At 43.9% G+C, this 22,852-nt stretch overlaps 1 protein-coding gene across 3 annotated transcripts in view; it reads left to right on the forward strand.

Annotated features, from left to right (window-relative positions):
• The window catches only part of ADAM11 (ADAM metallopeptidase domain 11), a 375,674-nt gene that overhangs the window by 115,803 nt on the left and 237,019 nt on the right, over positions 1-22,852 (forward strand). For all 3 annotated transcript variants that reach the window (XM_069237932.1, XM_069237931.1, XM_069237933.1), the window contains exons 8-11: positions 88-152; positions 7,282-7,356; positions 13,351-13,422; positions 15,013-15,179. In XM_069237932.1, coding sequence (XP_069094033.1) covers positions 88-152; positions 7,282-7,356; positions 13,351-13,422; positions 15,013-15,179 — 379 coding nt within the window. The remainder of the gene's footprint in view (positions 1-87; positions 153-7,281; positions 7,357-13,350; positions 13,423-15,012; positions 15,180-22,852) is intronic.

Below are 22,852 nucleotides of genomic sequence, written 5' to 3' on the forward strand. Positions count from 1 at the left end.
CTCCACTGGAGGTCTGAGCTCTGTCATAGAACAAACATTCCTTTACTTACCTCTCTTCATAATTCAATTTTGTCCTTCTGTCCCCAGGGTGCCTATTTTATGGCTTGGACCAATATACTTCAAATATACCAAAACTAAGAAGAAAACGACAGGTATGAAAATTTGTGTGCATGGAGGTTTTAGTTTGTGCATTTCTCTTATATATAGCTAAAACCTCCATAATAAAACATGAAGTAATAAGTGGGTCAAGATATTTAGGTGCATATTTATGAGAAAGTGTTGCATCGGTCCTGTTGTGCCACTTCTCTTGCGTCGCCCTTTCCCCACCTAACAATACCATGTTTGCGCAGTATTTACAATGTGGCACACCATGGAGGTTGTTACCGCAACAGCATCAGAATTTTTGACGTTGTTGTGGCGTTTTGCTGCACTAATGTTAAAAAATGTTGACGCTAATGCAGCAAAGCACAGGAAAGCCCATTGATTTTAAGCAGGCGTTAATATTGACAGAAAACATTGTGCATTGAAATCTAGTTAATTTCACTCCGCCATTTTTTCGGGCCTCCCTGCATCGGAACGCCCCCTTTGCATACATTATGCCTGGCGTAGGCATAATGTGGAGCAAGGGGTTGAAAAGTGGCGCAATGCATGCATTGCACCACTTTGTAAATCTGGTGTGGGGGAAAGGCCACCATAGCACCACCTTAGCATAAAAAAATGACGCTATGGCAGCGCTATGGCAGCGCTAAGGCAGCGTAAGGGGCATGTAATTATGCCCCTTATTTTGAGTTTTACGTTAAACCTACATGTACTTTTTGAATTATCAAGGCGGCTGGAGAGGCTATAAACAGTTAAATATGAAACATGGATTATGACACTAAGGGCCTGATTTAAATCTCAGTGGATGAAAAATGAGGTGTATCCCGTCCGCTGTATTAGGATCCTGTTATAGTCTGTGGAGATCATAAAATGGCAGACGGGATATCCGTCATGTTTGTGACGGAGTATTCCATCTGTCGTCATTTAAACCAGGCCCTTAGTGTATCAAAAATAAAGGGAGCGTGTATCAAGATGTTCCATGGGTCCATTTAATTGGTTGGAGTCAAGGATTTCTCTGACAGATGCTCACAGAACCTGTAATATGTTGGATTGCACTCCTAGGTGAGGTTTGGGTGCATTTCAAAAAACGGGCCATTCACCTGATGGCCCCAATTGTGCCCAGTTAAATTTTCCATGAGCTTTGATTTAAGGTTCTTAGTTGGTATTCAAAGGAATGCCAGTTCAAGTAGATGATCTGCACCTCTTCTCTGAAAGTAGCATGCCTGTGAGAAGGCTATAGGTAATTCTAATGTTTGGATTAGGTATTGATATTTGGCATTTAGTTTCTTACTATGTAGACAGTGTTACATACTCATACCGGCAGTTAGTCTCAGCAAATTCCTCAGAATTGCTTTGAAGTAAAACTCTTTCTTTTTTCTCTGCCCTTAGAGACCATACATTTCTAGAGGGGTGCGTAAAGGACAGACCTGCAACTCCATATATAAAAAAATACTGTATCATTAGTTTTAAGCAGCTGCACTCCTGGGTTAAGGGGTGCGGCTGATGCTGGAAGGCGAAGAAGAGGTATAAGTACTCTGACAAGTAAAAAGACAACATGTTTTCATGTTTATTTTGTTCACTGGATAAGTCCCCAGCATTACAGGAACTTTGGCTGGTAGTTTACGGTATCACGGTATACATCTGTGATAGACGATTGTCTGCAACAAAAGCAAGATTTAAATTCGTATGTATAAGTTATTCAAACTTGTATATATGGTTCATTAATGCAAAGTCTATACTATTAGGGTGAGCACTCTGAGGAAATGCAGTGAACTATGAGCCTCGCTTGCTTTACTGACAGTAGTTCCTGTATAAAAACGTGTACGCATGTTTGCAAAACTGAACACGTTTGGGCTAGTTATAATGCTTCCAGAAAGCTCCCTGATTATATGAAAATATGGGCAAAAGCACGTAAGCAAGATTGGTGGGGGTTTTCTTTCAGAATAAATTATATCCAAAAATGTTCAGTGTAAACTTTAAATAATATTTTCCTGTGGCATCATTTAGTAAAACATGTTTGCACCACAGCGTGATATAAAACAAAAAACGATTATACACGAAGAACAGCGTAAAACCATCATGTGCAACATGAAAAAAAATGAGGGGCCCGATTCTTCAAGAAGTCACAAAGATGCACCTGCAGTTATATGTCCTTGCGTTGGTGAACATTTATTACTTTAAGTAATTCACAAGAGTTTAGAGACGTAGGCCTGGAAATCGTACACTTAGCAAACGTTTGTGAATTCAATTTTTGATAAGGAGACATATATCTGTATATACGCTTATATGAAAATCTGGTAAGTGATTACAAAGCCACCTTCCGTACTACCCGTTTCCCTGCCTTGCAAAAAAAGTGTAAAGGTGTACATTTCTAGTCTGCTTCAATGTGGGAAGAAATTGGAGAGGAGTTGGTGAATGTGTTTAAGTTTATTAGTTTGTGGCTGTGTACAGACTCAAATGGCATTCCAACCCTGAAACTACTGCTTCCTGCCCATGTGCAGCCCCTGCACCTAGATTTGCAAGGTGGCAAAATCAAATACTTGCCAGAATCCAAAACCTGAAATATTATGCACCACCCTAACCTAATCAGAGCTCTGATATCATGGAAATGTTGCCATAATTTGCCATCTCACAGCATACCCCCAGAACGGACAAGTGCATTTTGTGTTACAGGACAGGTATAATCCTAAATCATCCAGTCCACTGAACTAGTAGGTATGTTATAACATTTCACAACCCTGGGAGTAACTAAAGTTATTAAAAGTTACTGAGCATTCCTCCGGATACTCTTCCTAGTCCTGTTCCTTACATTTGAGTGTATGCCATAGAGAGCAATATATGTTAATTAAATCCCCTGTTGAAGCGAAAAGTCAACATGAGTCCAGTCTGCTGTTATCACACTTAACTTAATTAGGTAGCAGATTAGAATTATAAGACAGAACTCTTCAAGCCTAAAGGATAGAAATACAAACTGATGGTTTAAAATGTAAAGCCTTACAATCCAAGAAGTCAAGGTGATAGGATGGAAACGTTGCTTTTTTTCTAGTTCTTCAAATGTCTAGCATTCTTCTGCTATCCAAAAGGCAGGAATGTCTCTTGTACGCTTTCTGTAAACTCTACTCATCCTTGCAGCAAGACTAAGAACTCATCAACTTGATTTATATTCTAAAGATGGCAGAGGAAGATTTGCACCCCTTTTTGGTGACCTCTAAATCGCATAAACATCTCATAAACCTCTAAATCACATACCCATATCCTAAATGATGAGCAGAGGACCAGTTGAGGTACCTGGTCACCACCCTTGTGACACTCAAATGGTTATAGAGAGTATTGACCACTAGGCCTGGGAGGGTTGGGAGGCAGGGGTGGGAAGGGTGTTAGAAGGCATCAGGAAAAACTTTCAGATAAGGATTCCCACAGCCTCTGGGGCTACATATATGCCACTAAGAAGAAGACCTTCAAATACCGAAACATCTTCAGAACTACAGCAAGAGCCATTAAGAAGGAATCTGCGAGGAAACTAGAATGAAAGGGGCCAAAGGTTTATATACAGTACAAAGAGACAGAGAGGGTCATTCTGACCCCGACCACGGGAGCACCGCCAACAGGCTGGCGGTGCTCCAATGAGTATTCTGACCGCGGCGGTTCAGCCGCGGTCAGAAGCGGAAAGTCAGCGGTCTCCCGCTGACTTTCCGCTGCTCATTGGAATCCTCCATGGCTGCGGAGCGCGCTCCGCAGCCATGAGGATTCTGACCCCCCCTACCGCCATCCAGTTCATGGCGGGAAAGCCGCCATGAACAGGATGGCGGTAGGGGGGGTCGCGGGGCCCCTGGGGGCCCCTGCCGTGCCCATGCCAATGGCATGGGCACGGCAGGGGCCCCCGTAAGAGGGCCCCAAAATGTATTTCACTGTCTGCCTTGCAGACAGTGAAATACGCGACGGGTGCAGTAGCACCCGTCGCACCTTCCCACTCCGCCGGCTCGATTACGAGCCGGCATCCTCGTGGGAAGGTCGTTTTCCCCCTGGGCTGGCGGGCGGTTTAACTGGAACCGCCCGCCAGCCCAGGGGAAAACTCGTAATACCCGCCGCGGTCTTTTGACCGCGGCGCAGTAATTTGGAGGGCGGGATCCTGGCGGGCGGCCTCCGCCGCCCGCCAGGGTCATAATGAGGCCCAGAATCTCTTCCTGTTTCATTTCCTGCGATGTCACTTCAGAGTGTACTTGTGAGGCCGATACTTTTGCTTCCTGTTTTGTGAGTGAAAGCTGATACAATCGGGTTGAATACCTTCTGCAATAACTTTTAAATTAGACTCAATCACAGTGATATTGAAAGGGCTTCCTAATATTAGCTTTCACCAAAGACTTGCCTAGAGAATGCCACTACTCAGGAGAGCCATAACCTCCGAAGTCCAGCCCACTGAGACTCCACACTGACAAACGTACTGACTGGATTATAGGCAATAAACAGAATCAGGACTGGGAATAAGTCCTGACAGGAAGGATACTCTCTGAATTACTTCTCTCTTGTCACACTATCCACAATTCTTATATAAATTGCCATCCGGAAGCTGAAATTCGATTTTATCTGTGGCCCATATGCAAGGCAGGGTTGCTAGAAGTTATGATCTACTCGTACTCAGCCAGGTAATATGCATCTTTGTCCATTTGTTGTCCATTTGAATTACCACTGCCAGCCCTTCCAGACTAGGAGTGAACTAAGTGAGCGTATTTGCTACCTTAATAAGTGATGCAGTTGTGACTGTGGTCAGAAGCCTATGTCGGACTTCAAGGTCACCTTCAAACTATTCCACGGATTTTGATGAATAGAGCTGTTAGCACAGTGAGGTAAAGAAGTACACTATGGAGTTTTTCTGTGAGTAACCACTACTGCATAAACCTAGCGCTTGGAAGTATTATTTCTCTAAGTCCCGAGGAGAACTACAAATTAGTCAGTCAATCCTGACAGAAGTGAACTTCATGACGTACAAAACGACAAATGTTCCAAGTCTAATCACTTGGATCCAAGTCCAACTTGGGAGATCAGGACATCCGTTTGAATGGTATTTATAAAGGCAGAAAAACTCCACCAAAGATGACGTTGCTTGATTGAAATCCCCTAGTGAGAAAAAGGTAAGGCCCACTAAATGAATGAGATAATATCTGGTTATCATACAATCAATGAAGTTCATAGCAGGAATTGCGGAGAGAGCCTTAACTGCTCTAAATAAATTTTTTTATTTTGGAAAACAGGTAACTCCTAGTTGAAATGCAACCAAAATGGGTCCCACAAGAAAGCAGAAACTCAGCCAACACGTGTTTCGCACCACAGGCACGTACGCCAGGGCTTTCTCAAGGCTGAAAAAGAAAAATGAGATGCGGCTAGAGAGATAATTTATGTTTAGATTGTAAAAGATGGTTAAGAAAGGAAAACCACACCGAAGTGTGAAAACAAAAAATTTAATTCTAGAAAAAACTTTATTCAAGTGATTGATGATCCAAAGGAGAAAGAAATTAATAAGTTGAAAAGTAATAGAGAAAGGAGAAACAAGAATATAGCCACTACAAGCTAAAAAGGGGTATATTAGAAGTAAATGAAAAGGAGTAAAAAATATTGCAACAAACACCTACGAGAAGGTTATTGAAAGTGTGGCTGGAAAGAGAAAGAAAGTACAGCATTAGGTGATCTTACAGCCATAGAAATATTACTAATGCCAAGACAAGAGTAAAGGTGAAGCGGTTTTGAATAAAGTTTTTTCTAGAATGAAATTTTATGTCTCGCTTGGGCACGATTATCTTCACTGACTTTGGGTTTTCACACTTTGGTGTGGTTTTCCTTTCTTAACCATCTTTTACAATCTAAACATTAATTACCTCTCTAGCCGCATCTCGTTTTTCTTTTTCAGCCTTGAGAAAGCCCTGGCGTACGGGCCTGTGGGGCGAAACACGTGTTGGCTGAGTTTCTGCTTTCTTGTGGGACCCATTTTGATTGCATTTCAACTGGAGTTACCTGTTTTCCAAAATAAAAAATTGATTTAGAGCATTTAAGGCTCTCTTCGCAGTTCCTGCTATGAACTTCATTGATTGTATGATAACCAGATATTATCTCATTCATTTAGTGGGACCTTACCTTTTTCTCACTAGTGTATTTCTCTTGGGGGACTAGGGTCCATATCCCCTGGTTAAGCTCCCACGTTTACAGAAAAAGGCATTCTACACAGGAAGTTTGTGGCTTGGAGCCCCTCCTTTTTGGAGCACCTTTGCTTGATTGAAATCCCCCCCTGAGGTAGCACAAGGCAGTGCTCACAGATTTTCAGAAGCATCTGTGTGCACTGACAGCCTGCGCCCATATGTCCCTCTGTATGTGGCCCATAGATGCAGCATGGATGACCTAGTCATTAAGTTAGGGGTGCACCTTGTGACCCCTGTTTTGTGAATTTCACCAAATTGAAGACCTCCTCCTTTGTGAATACCTGAGGAAAGAATTTCAGTGTAAACGAAAAGAAATTGACAGACCTCTCCTTATGCAAAACTGCAGACATCACTTGTTCTGTTATTGTGACATGCACATGCATGTAAGCATTCATGAGGTATTCTTCAGATCTTTTCTCTGAGCTGCCACTACAATCACGATGCAAATACTGATGCAATTGAAAGGGCAATGTCAGGCAGAAACCTGGCCTGATTTCTATGTCTTAGTGAATTAAGTCCATGTTCTCCTGCTTGATCAGCTGGCAGGGCTTGAACATCTGCAGCTGAAAGAGTAAGTAGCAATGGTGACAGCCCTCATCTGCAGATCAAGATATAAATACAAACGTCCTTCCATCTAATCTGCAGCTAACTGATTCTTGACACAACAGCTGTGTTGTCTAGAAGAAAAGAAAGCAAGGTAGAAATAGTATGCCAACTAACACCATAATCCACCTCCTTGGAGGGATACCACTTTTGTACTGATTCATAAAATCTTGATGCTGAATCTGTTGTGAGGATGGCTGTTAATCAATTGATATTCTTTGTGTGGTTATCATTAAGTGTTTTGATAGTTATAGTACATAAGTGTTGTAGTGAAAGTGCTGTAATTCTTGAAGTGTTGAAACTCCAATAAAATAAAGGTCTGGTAGAAAGGTAACTCAATTGAGGTCAAATGCTAATTTCGTGTTTTCTCTTTTCCATGTTTTCTGTCCAGGTCCACCGAGTCCAGCACACTGTTCAGAGTGAAAGCAAGTACATTGAGTTAGCTGTGGTCAATGACCACCAGCTGGTAGGTCATGGAGTGTTTTCAATGTGTTGCCTTAGCGCATATCATTTTTGCACACACAAAAAAGGACCAAATTAAACTTTTTTCTTGAGTGAGGCCATGCTCGGATAATGTCCTGATGTTTCTAAATCCTGCGCTTCCAGCCCCACAGCTACTGTGGTGAGACCTTTAACGGGGGTTACAATTGGTTAAGGTGACCGCAGAGAGAAGAATAAGTTACTTACCTTCGGTAACGCTTTTTCTGGTGGATACAATAACTACCTGTGGATTCCTCACCAAAAGAATTCTCCCCTCGCGCCAGCCTCGATGGAAATTTCTTCTAGCTCTGCACGTCGACGATGACGTCACAATCGCCCGACTCCACGCGACACCGTATGACGTCATCCAGGCGATAAGAAGCCCTCGTCGACGTGCAGACGTCAGTTATCACCATTTTTTACGTGCCATAGCATAGCATAACAGGTTAAACCTAAAGAGTACATATTCATCTAGAATGAATGAAAATAGAACATTTATTATAACACACATTATAAATAACAGTAATGAATGCTCAATACAAGAGAGAAATATATGTATATATACACCAAGTCCAAAAATTTCTTCTTTGAACTATCTTAATTTTCAAAGGAAATGTATATACAGTTATCACAACTATTTACATGAATCAGTTATATACATATGTACAAGACCAAGGATGCTCACCCAAGGACTTCTCGGTTTGACCAGTCAGGCAACGGGGAGGCGGGTGTGACCGTGAGCAATCCACATGTAGTTATTGTATCCACCAGAAAAAGCGTTACCGAAGGTAAGTAACTTATTCTTCTGATGGATACACCTACCTGTGGATTCCTCACCAAAAGAATAGAGTCCCAAAGCAGTACTACCTTCGGAGGTGGGTGCCCGAATGGTCAAACCAAGAAATCCTGCAGCACCGAGCGAGCAAAATGGCCATCCCTCCTAACCTCAGAATCCAAACAGTAATGTTTGGCAAAAGTATGGAGGGACGCCCAGGTCGCTGCCCTGCAGATGTCAGCCACAGGAACACCTCTAGCCAAAGCCGATGAAGCTGCTTTGGCCCTGGTGGAATGGGCACGAAGCCCCACAGGTGGTTCTTTCTTCGCCAAAGAATAGCAAACCTTAATACATAGAATGACCCACCTGGATAGCGTTCTCTTGTGGACCGCTCTACCTTTCCTCTTCCCCACGTATCCAATTCGGTAGGAAAGCCGCCTTGGTCCTTAACACCACTTTGTCCTTGAAGAAATAAAGGTAAGGGGGTTCTACACTGAGAGCCTGAAGCTCGCTAACCCTTCTGGCAGATGTTATGGCCACCAGGAAAACAGTCTTGAATACTAGCAACCGTAAAGGACAAGAGTCCATCGGTTCAAAAGGGGACCCCATTAGAAACGCTAAAACTAAGTTAAGGTCCCACTGAGGCATAACGAATGGTGTTGGTGGAAATTTGTTAGTGAGTCCCTTTAGAAACCTTAAAACAATAGGAGATTTAAAGAAGGACGGCTGATCAGGAAGGCACAGAAAAGCGGATAGTGCAGACAAATAACCTTTGACTGTGGCAATCGCACAACCCTTCTGTGCCAGGTAAAGTGCAAATGACAAAATGTCAAATAAACCAGCTTTTAAGGGTTCTCTCCACACCAGCATGCAAATTTAGCCCAACGATTAGCATAGATTGACTTGGTGGAGTGTCGCCTGGCCGATAAAATAACCTCCAGTGGAGGCATCCGTTACTACTGTGGCCACTGGTGGTGGCAGCGAGAACGGCCTTCCTTGTGACAGGTTGTCGACCGCTGCCCACCATTGAAGATCCACTGCAGCGTCTCTGGAGATCTTTATCGACTCCTCGAGATCCCCTTTGTGTTGAAACCACTGCCTGCGGATGCACACTGAAGAGCCCTCATGTGCCAGCGTGCATGAGTGACCAACAGTATGCAAGAAGCGAACAGACCGAGCAAACGAAGGACCTTGAGGACTGGAACTACCGCTCCATTTCGAAACATTGGAATCAACGCCTGAATGTCCTGTACCCGCTGGGGCGGAGGAAAGGCCCAAGTCAATGTCGTGTCCAATACTGCCCCTATGAACAGAAGGCGTTGAGAGGGCTCCAGGTGAGATTTGGGTACATTGACTGAAAAATCCAGGTCGTACAACAACCGAGTTGTCGACTGGAGATGACCTGCATGAGCTCCGGAGCTTTGGCTTTGATCAACCAATCGTCCAGATAGGGATAAACAGCTATCCCCCTTCTTCTGAGCTCTGCCGCTACCACCGCCATCACCTTTGTGAAGACTCAAGGTGCTGAAGTAAGACCAAACGGGAGGACCGCAAACTGATAATGCTGCGATCCCACTACAAACCGGAGATACTTCCTGTGCGATTTGAGGATCGGAATATGAAAATACGCGTCCTGCAAATCGACCGACACCATCCAGTCTCCTTCGTTCAACGCCAAAAGAACCTGTGAAAGGGTCAGCATTTTGAACTTTTCCTGTTTGAGGAACCAATTCAAAACCCTCAAGTCCAAAATCGGTCTCAACCGACCATCCTTTTTGGGGATCAGGAAGTATCTTGAATAACAGCCCTGACCCCTCTCCTGCTCGGGAACCAACTCTATTGCTCCTTTTGCCAATAGGGACACCACTTCCTGTTGTAATAGGAGAAGATGGTCTTCCGAACAGAAGGATGGGTGGGGAGGGAATTCCCGAAAGGGAAGAGCGTACCCCTTCTTCACAATGTCGATGACCCAGGAGTCCGATGTTATAACCTCCCACATCGGAAGAAAATGGGCAAGTCTCCCCCCTACCGGAGACAAGTGGACAGGGAGTGAAGGAGGACTACGGCTGCTTTGCTTGCTGCACCCCTCCCGAGGAAGAGGAAGAGGCAGAGTGCTGCTGGGTGGCTCCTCTTGTGCGGACTCTGCCCCTGCCTCTAAAAGATCTGTATGGCAGGGTGGATGCAGACTGTTGAGGTCCTTGAAATCTGCCACGAAAGGAGGAGCCGCGTCCAAATCCTTTAAACCTCCTATAACCTCTAAAGGAGGATGAGGCAGAAGACTGAAGCCCCAAAGATCTTGCAGTAGCTCTGCTCTCCTTAAAACGTCCCAGAGCAGAATCCGCCTTTGTACCAAAGAGCCTCTCGCCATCAAAGGGTAGATCAAGAAGAGTTGCCTGCACGTCAGACGAGAAGCCAGATGACCGTAGCCAAGACTGTCGCCTAGAAACTATGGTCGTGCCCATAGCTCTAGCCACAGAGTCTGAAGTGTCCAATCCCGACTGGATCACCTGAGTCGCAGCCGCTTGAGCATCCGCCAGTAGCTGCAACATTTCCTGGGACAAATTAGGATGGCCCTTCGCTTCCTCCATTAGGGCATGGATGTAACGTCCCAATATGCAGGTCGCATTGGATGACTTTAAGGCCATACTACAAGATGAAAAGGTCTTTTTAGCTGTATGGTCCATCTTCTTTGATTCCCTGTCCGCAGGTACTCCGGGAAACGAGCCAGGAGAGGACCTAGACGAACACGAGGCCTTCACCACTAAACTCTCTGGTGTTGGTTGTTTGGAGAGAAACACCGGATCACCTGGTGCCGCCCGATAGCGACAAGCCACCGCCCTGTTGACAGCAGCGGTAGACACAGGTTTCATCCAGATGTTCTTAATGGGATCCAGTAGCACCTCATTAAAGGGCAAAAGAGGCTCAGCAGTTACAGAAGCTGGGTGCAAAACCTCTGTCAACAGATTTCTCTTGACTTCCGCAGTAGGGAGGGGGAGGTCTAAAAAGTCTGCAGCCTTCCGAATAACAGCGTGGAATGATGACGCTTCCTCAGTGATCTCTCCAGGGGAAGCTAGATCCCACTCCGGGGAGGTATCTAAGCCACTGGCTGTATCCAGACCCTGGAAGTCACCAGAAGGCTCCAAAACTTCACCCTCTTCCAGGTGCTGCCTTGCATACTCTTCCTCCTCCAATAGTCGCAGAGCCAGATGTCAGGACCAAAGCCTTGACTCCAGACCCGGCGTCGGCCGACGCCGAAGTTCTCCGTCGGCGCCGAACCTCGGATCCATCCGACGCTGGACCCTCCGGCCCCACAGGAACCTTGACTGTGGATCGGATCCGAGGCGAATCCAACGGCGCCGTAGCAGGTGTAGCCGGTCTTCTGGGCGACGTCAAGGGCATCGGCGCCGCTTCAGGTGCAGCAGATAAAAATGGAGTGAAGGGCGTCGATTTATAAGACGCCGGAGCACCCAAATTAAAGGCCAAAGGGCCAGACGGACCTGCTTGACTTCCACCCGGCGTCATGGAAGAAAAGATGTTAAACATGGCGTTTAAGAACACTGCAGGATCCATTCCCGGAGTTGGGAAAGCCGGGTATTGTTGCTGCACCGGCATAGACGCCGAAGAAGGTCCAGGTAACTCCTGGCTAGGAGAACCTTCTGGCCTCTGGGGAGGCTCGACCTCAAAGACCGACCCGGGTGACGTCGGGGTCGTAGGAGGTGGAGGGGTGACCGTCGGGCTAATCTCCCACGTCGGATGGCGCCGAGCTGACGGAGAAGCCGATCTCGATCTAGACCGTCCCTTGCTCGATCGGCGCCGAGATCCGTGACGGCACCGAGAGTCACTATGATGGTGATGAGATCTCGAGGATCTCGAAGAAGACTCCCTCCGATGACGTCTCTCCTTCTTTTTCTTGGATCGAGCCAAGAACAATTTCGCCTCCCTCTCTTTAAGTGCCTTAGGGTTCATGCGCTGGCAGGAGCCGCATGACTCGACCTCATGGTCGGAGCTAAGGCACCAGAGGCAATTCTCATGGGGATCGGTAACCGACATCCGACCCCCGCACTGGTTACATGGTTTAAAGCCGGATTTCCTTGGCTGCAACATTGTAACCGTCATCCGAAACAGTAGCTCCCTGTGAACCTCGAAGAATTAACCGTTACTCAGGCACGGAAAAAAGGGAACTGACGTCTGCACGTCGACGAGGGCTTCTTATCGCCTGGATGATGTCCTACAGCATCGCGTGGAGTGGGGCGATTGTGACGTCATCGTCGACGTGCAGAGCTAGAAGAAATTTCCGTCGAGGCTGGCGCGAGGGGAGAATTCTTTTGGTGAGGAATCCACAGGTAGGTGTATCCATCAGAATATCTATTTTGGAATGGTTTGCAATGCTGCTACTTCCTCATACCCAGATCTGGACCAAGGATGTGAAGGATCCACTCTATACAGAACATGATGCCCAAAGTGTCATCACCTTGTTGAGTAATGATAAAGATCGTTTACCATTCCCAACACAGTTAACTAGTATTTAGCATTTTTAAGGAAATGATTTCTGCTTTTAAGGTGTAGGTGTATGTACAACATGTAAACTTTAAAATAGCTATAGCCTGTGTTTTAAATCTGTCATTATGCACACTATTGTCAACATAACTCTAAAATGTAGATTTGTCTGTGATATATCATGCCTTCATGGTAGCTATACAGGACAAATGCCTGATAGTTCTCTGTGTTTCTGTGATGGAATAGTGTTCTGATAACATTCTGAGTGTGGATGGTTGCCTACCATTAGTGAAAGTGAGGTGGTGCTCTCAGACGTGGCTAGAATTACGACATTTGAAAATAAAGCCTCAAAGGTTATCCCCTTGCATTCACGTTGGTGTCTCCTACCCCCAGCGAGTTCTTTGGACCAAAATGTGAATAAATCTCGTATATTTAAATCCAAGGAAGGGCGTTGTCTCTATGCCAGAACATCACAGTTTCTGATACTAGCGAGCTCTTTCACCTGAGAAGTGATCTTTCTTTGCTTTTCTTAACAAGAGGTGATCATTGCAAGGATGCCAACCATATTTTTCCACAAATGTTGACCATAGATATGCCTACCTCCCTTACAGAGAGAGAGATTTCCTTATTTAGGGAACATGGAACCTTGCACTCATGGCTGAAACTCTGCGATTTTCATTAACAATCTGTATTTACTTTGCCTTTCAGTTTGATCAGCTGCGCCAGTCTGTTGTTCTCACCAGCAACTTTGCCAAATCTGTAGTCAACCTGGCAGATGCAGTAAGTATTGCTCAAGGGCTTCCTTTGACTTGTGTTTTACGGGTCTGTCCTAAAAGGGGTTAATTATCTATATGCAGATTTTATAGACGTAACAAACCCAAGGATATAAGGGTTCTTACAGTGTTTGAGCTAGCGATTTGACTGCAGTGGCTGTTCAGTAGATGTTAGACATGTTTTAAATGCCTGTAAATGTTTTAAGTTTACAGAAATATTTTTCTTATTATCATAGTTTCCTGGCTTTGGCATAGTGCTTGCTCACCAATGTCTTTTTGATACAAGAAGTACATTTGTTGGCAGACTAATGTTGTCGAACAAGTGCATCAGCTAGTGCTGGCATGCTCACAAAAAATGTTTTCTGACCATCTGGTGATATATGTGAAGGGCAATGCCATTCTACCTCGATGACCTCACAAGGAGCCTATTTGAATCCAAAGCAAAATTTGAATGTGCACAGACCAGACGTTTCACCTTTCCGAAGTTCCTAAAAACGTAGGTTTCTGGTCTTTTTATTATGGACCTTGTAGTTGTGCATTTCACACACATCTGGTATAGCACAATTGCATATGTCAAAATCGCAAATTGAATGCTAGTTTTAAAATCAAACTTTAGCACGTGAACAGTGGCCATTGAAATTATTAATTTGGTATGCTATTCTTTAATGGCTTGCATCAGTGCATATCGTACCATCGATTTTTGTTCTGTTTGGAAAAAAAGGTAGTGTATCAGTGCCAGTTTGTAAACCATTGAGTATTTATAGAGCACTTGAAACCAAAAATGCAATGTGGCCATACTTCACAATCTAACAGTAATGACTGTCTGCCTGCACTTATACTCCACTACGGCACTGTTGATATTACAATTGTAGAGTTCACAGGCACAGTTCACCTGTTACATCACAATTGCAGCTTCAAGAATATTTTTTTCTCACTCCACAATGCATTGTTTTTGTGGTAAACGTTTACTTGCATTTTACACTCATGTATCTCTTAGTAAATTCATCTTAATCTGCAACTCATGAGAACAGTGTAGTAGTGCTATTTCGTAAGCTGATAAATATACAGTTGCAAATTGTGTAATGGAATGGGAGACCATAAATAGAAGAGGGGGTGTTATATGCATGAACTATTTTAATGTGGACCTGCATTAACATAATGTGGTTGTAACCCTTTAATGTTCTATCTGATGCTTGCCAGTATGAGCTTGAATGAGTATGTGTAAAGACCAAGTCAGTTTCTTAAATCCAATGTTTGATATAGGCTACAATGTAGTTTATAGTTTACCTTATTGTTATTCACACTTGTATCCCTTAATGTATGGCACAGCTAAATGTCACCAGTAAAACTGTCTGTTTCAGTCCACAGTTGTGGTTGTAACGAAGACAGTTCAGTTGATCAGCAGTTGCTGGCAACATGGGGCAGTGGGAGCAGGTTGGCAGCATTGGCAAATTCTAGATGCCTCACAATCCACCTAATATTCTCTAGCTTTAGTTTTTCACAAGGGGTGTGCTGATGCCCAGCATGGAAGCAGTCAAGTTTATGGGACCCATTGTGGTGCAGGATTTTGCTGATATGACTCTTGTGCTTCCTACAGATCTACAAGGAACAGCTAAACACTAGGATAGTCCTAGTTGCCATGGAAACGTGGGCCTCTGGTGACAAGATCCAGGTGGAAGAAGACCCTTTGGTTACCCTGAGTGAGTTCATGAAATTCCGGAGGAAGGGGCCACAGGAATCAATTGATGCTGTGCATCTCTTCTCGTGAGTTGTAGGCCTTTCTTACAACATATAACCACTTTGTCAATGCCACAATAGTTGGGTTGTTCTCACCTCAACCTATTGGGTATTCAGCATCGCAGGCGTAGTTACTTATTTATGAATTCCTTGTCTGTTGTTTTCTGAATTTAAATAATTACTTCTTACTCTCGTCAAAGGGTTTGGTGGCTCCTTTCTGATCCTTCCATTTCTGAATCCATCTGAAGAGTTTAGTCTCTTTTTACTACCTCTAGGGAAAGGTTTCCATGTGGCTGCCAGTCTGCAGGCACCCATATTGTGCTTCCACTGTATGATAGAGTACCTATCTCTTTCCTCTAAAGGGTTCATGATACTCCTTTCCTCAAGTAAATTTTCTCAAGCGTATCCCTCCAGAGATCTCTGCTGGTGAGTGTGCCCTTTTTCCACACCCTAAGGAAAATCCCCATTTGCTGGTAAGATTTTGCATCCTCCCTCAGTCAAGTGGCATTTCAGAGCCTTATCTCGTGTTTATATTATCTTAGATATCAGCGTTTTTACACACATGATTTAATAGGTCTTGTCAGAAGCTGTGTAAGTAGAATTGAGTGGGATGTCATAGGTTTTACATGGAGAGTTTAAGGGTTGATATAAATGTTTTGTACAAATGATTTGGTGAAACTTCATAAAGAATATCGGAGACCTCTTTTATAGAGTTTGGGAATGGAACTTGTACATAGAATAACGTTAGTGTCATGACTAAGTGGCTATCCAAGGTCTTTTACTCATTATGTATCAGTGGTTTTCTAGTTACAATTTAAAGGTGGTGCTTCGTGCCTTGTTTTAAGGATGTTAAAAGATGTATATTGCATAGTGTATATTCGAGTGGGTGAATTCTTTGTGATGAGTTTGATTTAGGTATGTTAGAAGCATGGAGTTTTTGGATTCAAACATGGTTTCTAAACATGGTTAGAAGTATTTTAGTGGGAGTATAAAGGTCTTGTACAGGTGACAAAAGCAATGTGTTTTCTAAATTCATAATTGGTTTCACACGTTGACCACATACATTTAATTAATTTCATGTGATAACATACACTGGAAACATTTATTTTGCAAAAACATGGAATTCAAAATATAGATTGTCACAATCCTAACCTTACATAAATATCTTTTTACCAACATTTTGATTTCTACGTATTTCTGAAATCAAGTAAAACACGCTTCCCCTTATTTTAAGGGTGAACTAATTTACTACTTAAACTCTAATCCATGCATAGTTGGTAGCACTTGCCTAATAGTTGGATTAAGTGCTGGATTAAATTGATGGAGGGAGGTATTTACGTAAGAGAGAGATGTTGCTAGTTATAATTTGGAATTGATTTTTGAAAAATAGTTTATTGAGACTTTTTTTTATTCAAATGCTACCCATTTCATTCTCAGACTGATGGCTTTCAAGCATTTACCTTCAATATTCCAAGCATTGCTGTATGCTAAAAAGTGAAATCAAATAACACATAATTGTTAACATAAGTTTCAGTGCTGCTCTCCCATGTATTACCTCACAAGTCAGAACAAGGTACTCACTTTCAACATTACCTTGTTACAGTAAGCTTATTAGTTGCAATGTCGCAGGATTGGACATTATACTATTCTTCAAAGACATTTTATGAATCAGAGAATTTTCAGTGCTTTTTACCATTATTTAACAATGCTTCTTTTCCTGGTGAGCATTATAAGTATTCAGACAGTTCAATACCAAGCCCACCCTTCATCATCCCAACTAGAGATATAACACCCAACCTTCAACATTGCACTGAATGATTATCCATTTAACATCTCCAATTGATGGGAGGAGTTGTCGTCCATCATCATACTAACTTAAGATATAGCAGTCAACTTTATGCAATGCACTGAATGAAGTCCACATATCATCTACAATTGATGGGAGGAGTTGCTTGGTGGGTATTGCACAAAGTAAATGTCCCTCTTGCTTGTTGTACTACCGGTCCTTCTATCTTTTGTCTTAGTTGTTGGTGCATATCAGTTTACTTTGTTGATGCCCAAGCCAGCAGGTTGATTACTCAATTCCTGGTCCAAAGCGTAACTTCCAGATCATCATAATATTTTGTTTTGTCAGTACCACTGTGAAATTCAGGAATTTAAAGATGTGTTTGTCTTCTTGCGTCATAAATCTAGTAAGCACATCAATACTCTGTATGGATCTGCCTACCTATTACATCTTTCATAGCAAGCCATTCTTCTTCAAAAAATGTTCCAAACACAGCGTGCCCAACTGTATAAAATCTGAATACCCTGTTCGACACCTCGGGCACCCTGCAAGTTTACTGTCAGGGCGATTAATGGGGCCCTTTAAATCCTGGAGCTGAACAGGAGTGGTTGGAGTCCACTTGGAGCATCCCCAGGTAGTCAGACAGAAAAAGTAGAGAATCTGGAAGGTGGTGCACAAGTTTTGATGCAGAGGATGCCAACCATGGTGGAAGACGCACAGAGGGAAGAGCGGAACGGAGCCAGCGAGTGCTGGACAGTCTGAGGATTTCCTGTGTTAACTGCCGTGGAGAAAACAGAGACAGAGCTGACCCCAACTGCTGCTGAGGCACTCTGTGTAGGAGCCCGCAGATATGCCTGCTGACCCAGACACTTTCCAGGAAGAACTTGGCTACGGCAGGTGTGTAATAGGTTGCTGGCTTGGGGTGAATGCCTAAGAGTTAAGTGGCCCACTGTAAGCCTTGACCTACACTCGATTTGAGTTTATGCTCAGTTGCTCTTTTGCACGCAATCTGGCATATAGGTTTCCTAACGGTGGGGCGATCTATGGAATCCTAACATCCAACACAGAAGCACCACTGCTACTTTTTTTGTGAGCAACGTGATACACCATTACACTGGGTGAAATTGGTGACGGATGCACAAATAGGAACAAACAGAAACACTTACCTGCCACGCTTCCTACTTTCTCTTCAGGTACTCGGCAGGACAGTTCCCACACCCAGAAGCGCCACCGAACAGACTAAAGAAAGAGAAGACATTGCGCACAACCTTTTGTAAACAAAAGTGCAAGCAAAAATAAAACATCTGTGGCAAAACCACCTAACATGCTGTCAATCCTTTATTCAAGAAGGACATATACACCAACAATTACTGAGACCTCGCAGCAAGGAGCGCTATATAGGGCCGCCATTACTCCTGCTGTGGAGAATGCCTGCTCAGTGCACCTGGACTCTGCTGGACTGAAAGAGAATCCAAGTCCCAGGATTCTTTTGGTGCGTAAGGAAGAGAGGTGGAAGTGGGCCTTCGCAGCAACAGTGCAATGTAGGGCCACCATCACGCCTGCTGCATGGGATTCACACAGACTGCACCCGGGCAAAGCCTGGGTCAAGGGCCGTCCCATCTCCTTCCATCATCGCCCAGAAGAGGCTGGGCTGTGCCATCCCTCTTGGCTCGCTGACAAAGTCAAGTTATTGTTGCTTTATCAATATCACGACTATGACTGTAGCTGCGTGCTTTGTCTTTTACTCCTGACTGGAGATTTTATATGTCGATATGGGCAAGAGTAATATCACTAGCTCCAGATCAGACGGCGAGCAAAAAAGTACCACTTTGGATTCCTTCTTAGCATGGGTGATTGGGATTATCTCTCAGGAAATTGCTCTTGCTGAGAACTGACTCAGAAGATAATGATCCTATTTCAGTCTCTCCTGCAAGAGAGGATTACAATCAGCCAGTACAGGAATCTTCTGAAGGAAGTAACAATATCGTCCTAGTGCGACCCGGCAGCACAGTAGTGACGTTGGTCCTATAGCAGAAAGAAAAAGAAGGTTGTAGCTCAGTCTCAACCTATGGTTAATTGTCATTGGTCACTCAACCAGCCTAGCCCTGACTGGGATATCTTCTTTGATAAACTTAAGGATATGATTGCGTCTTGTGTCATTCTATTGGTGAAGCATCTGTGTTCACTGGAAAGAGAAATTGTGAAACTAACAGCTTCCCTGGAGGCACCTGAATGTTAAATTGGGAACATTTTACAATAATTTACCATGCTCACTCTGGATTCCCAGCCACTGTATCCTGATCTCATGGAAACACCTACCCCTCACTCTCTCCCCACCACTTGCTACCAGAAGTTTGCATTATTGCACCCTCTTCATCATTGGCCATACCCGATGGTCATGACAAGCGTAAATCTCCTCTGCATGAGAGAGTACATGTCGCCGGAACTTATGGTCCAGCCACACATGATCAGTGATCACCTGATAATCACCTTAATATTCCACTGAAGCATTTTTGTAATGGCCAACATGCCAACCCTGGCACCAGGTAAAATAGAAACTACTATACCGCTGAAAAATAAAGGGTGCCACTGGCTTTCAAAACAAATTAACCTCAACATTGCAGACTACGAATATATCTTACTGGAAAGAGAAATTGTGAAACTAACAGCTTCCCTGGAGGGAATCCACCCCTCACAGTAATCTTTTAGTGGCTACTCTGTGGTTATTAACTGTAACTATCCTGCTTTGGCACTCCATCTTCTCTCCCAAAACTGTCTATGTTATAGGAACACATCAGAGTGTTACCACTGGACTTGTTTTTTATAAGTACTTGCAGCACAGGCCCCTAATAAAGCACTAGGGGCCAGATGTATCAAACGGTGCAAATCGGTAAATTCCACCATTTGCGAATGGAAAGTCGCCTTTCATGATGTATGAAAGGCAGTGCAGTGCAATTTTAGTGAATCACAATTTTTAGCGATTCCCTAAAATTCCGACTTTGAATACGGAATTGCAAATTGCGATTCCCTAAATAGGAAATTGCAAATAGGGAATTCCTATTTACGATTTCCTGTGCACATGTATCATGCATTTCCTAAATGCGAACTGGGCATTTAGGAAATGCAATTACCACAAGTTCAAATTTGGTGGTAGCCATGTGCAATTTTAAAAATGCATTTTTAAAAGTGGCATGTAGCGCACACATGCCCCTAGGGCATATATGCGCTTTACATGTGCACAATTTCTTTGGGGGTGGGAGGGTGCATCAAAGCACCCATGGATTTGCTTCACCTAAATTGCAAATTCCTAACAGGAATTCACAAATTGGGAAATGCAAAACCATTCGCACCTATGGAATGGAGTCCCATTCCCTAATAGCAATTCCCGAATAGCATTGCGAATTTAAGGAAATCAGTATTAGGGATTTACTATTTTCTTACATCCCTTTTGCATTTCTTAAATAGCGATTTCTTAAAATTCGCTATTTAAGAAATGCAAACCGGGACTTTGATACATCTGGCCCTATGTACAGCAAATCAATTACCAACCTATAATCGCTTTTACCTGCGTTTTGTTTGGAGGGAGTTAGATTGACAAGAAAAGGAAAGTATAGTATCTACGAGGAACTCCTGTCTGCTTGTTGGAAATATAAATTACACCTATGACAAGTACCCAAATGAGATGTCTCAATTTGATTTGCTGAAATATCTCTGGTATTGCTTGTAAGATAACTATTAAGGACTGGCTAACTTGTGTAAAGGAATTCAACATTATTATGTTTCAGGAAACTTGGACTGCAGGGGATATCATGGGATGGTTACCTCAGTCACTGTGCACACATAATTACCATCACCTATGGGAAGGCTTAGGGGTGGTCTTTCAACTCTTCTCCGGACATCTTTGGATTTTTAAATTGAGAACATCCCAATTTTGCATCCTGTGCCTCAGTTTGTTCGGGTCTGTTGTTCTATTCACTTAAATTTCTTTTTAATTAATTTTGACACAGCTGTAAATTTGTGTGCAAAAAGCTGAAAAATTATATCCTTTTCACCCCCATAGAAAAACTGAAGCTTAGTTCTTATCTTAAAAAGTTTAAATGCGGTTTTAGGGGGGATTTCAATGCAAAGATAAGAGTTAGTTCTCCCGTCTTTGATCCCTGTGAGCTAGGGATAATTGTGCCACATCTATTGAATTTTGACCTATGCAACTGTGTTTAAATTTTGCTGGAGTGGATAAGCAATTAAACACCTTTACCTGTTAAGGGCAAGGAATTATTATATATTATGTACATTTGTGGTGCTGCTGGCAGCCCGGATATGGGGTGGACTTCAATTTCCAGTAGACTGCGAGGCAGCCCTTCACCACCCTACCTGTTTTCACCTAAGGAGTGCTATATAGCACTTTTGGCTGCCCCACTGAGCAGGATGTTTGTTGTGCTGCTGGTGGCCTTAATACAGGGTGGACTCCAATTCCCAGTAGACTGGTAGGCAGCCCTTCACCACCCCACCTGTTTTTATCTAAGGAGCGCTGTATAGTGCATTTGGCTGCCCCACTGTTTGGGATGCGCTTGTCAGAGCCCATAAGGGGCTGGGTCCCCCCCTCTTGGCTTGAAGATCTGAGGGCAAGGTGGGGAAGCTATTTGGTGACTGTCCAGTTCTCTTCATCAGCCTGTTGGTGTTGCATGATGGTGGTAGATTTAGAAGGGCTCTGGACCCCTAGCCAAGGGCCAGGTTGTGTACTTGTTGTTAGTGAAAGCGGAAGCCCTGTGTCATTTGTCTCTTGCCCCTTATATTTTGTTTGCTGAGCTGTCTTGCTGTTTCATTTTGCATCGATTTGACTGACGGAGTTATCTGGGTGGTCCAATATGGGGAAGTGTAAGACCCCCAATTAACCTAGTAACAACTATGAATGGCTTCCTGAATAGGGCCGCGGGCATTCTTGATAAAGAAATTGAACTGGCTGATCACAGGCTATTCGTTCTTCTCTGATTCCACCTTCTGAGTTACCGGGTACCTTTTGTCTGTTGACGGGGGTTTGGAAATGATTCCCTCCCCTCCTGGGACGTATCACAGATGGGAGGTCCCTTTGTTTAATTCCTTGGACCTGGGTGCCTCTCCGCTTGCTGGGCCGTGTGCCCTAGGGCCAACTTGGGCCAGTAACGGAGGTCAGATGCTCTCGAGGATGTGGGCGAAGTGAACGTGGAAACCTTAATGAACTCCTTTCAGTCTAGCATCACTGCAGCCCTGGACACTAAGCTGGAATCCATCTGTCAACGTTTACTGCAATTGAGTTGAAACTTTCTACCAATAAATGTGCTATGCAGCAAATGGGAGCCGCTCTGTGTACCGTAGTTCCTGTTTGTCCCCCCAGTACCACCCCACCATGCCGCAGTCAAGCTGCTGCTGCCTGCTGTAGAGGGAACAGCTGATCCCACAGATACTGACGTACTGACAGTTACGGGGGTGGGGGGAGATACCACTTCACGCCCTGTATCCTCCTTTTTTATGGAGGATGGCGATGTGGGGGTCGATTTTGCAAGGTTACATGACTCTAGGCCTAGGAATCCCATATGTAATCATTCTGGGTAATTTTCCCCAGGAGAATTTTTATCAACTGAGAAGCAAAATCGCACTCTGGCTGGGCTTTGAATACTGCCTTGAGGGATTGTGCCAGAGCTCATATTAGCATGGTTCGTCTGGTCAGTTGGTTGGGGAAGGGAAAAATAAGCCCTAGGGGGAGATTGTGTGGTTATTAACTTTAACAGACCTCATGTGGCAGGAATTATTTTAGATTTTTTTAGGTGTGCTCACTTTAATGGCCCTGTCTCTCCCATTAGGGTGCTTCCATTGGGTTTCTTTTATAAATCACCCATGTGTGCTCCTATACTCAATTCCCGGCAGGTCCCGAGATGGC

Source organism: Pleurodeles waltl, chromosome 6, assembly GCF_031143425.1.
Source record: "Pleurodeles waltl isolate 20211129_DDA chromosome 6, aPleWal1.hap1.20221129, whole genome shotgun sequence".
Lineage (NCBI taxonomy): Eukaryota > Metazoa > Chordata > Amphibia > Caudata > Salamandridae > Pleurodeles > Pleurodeles waltl.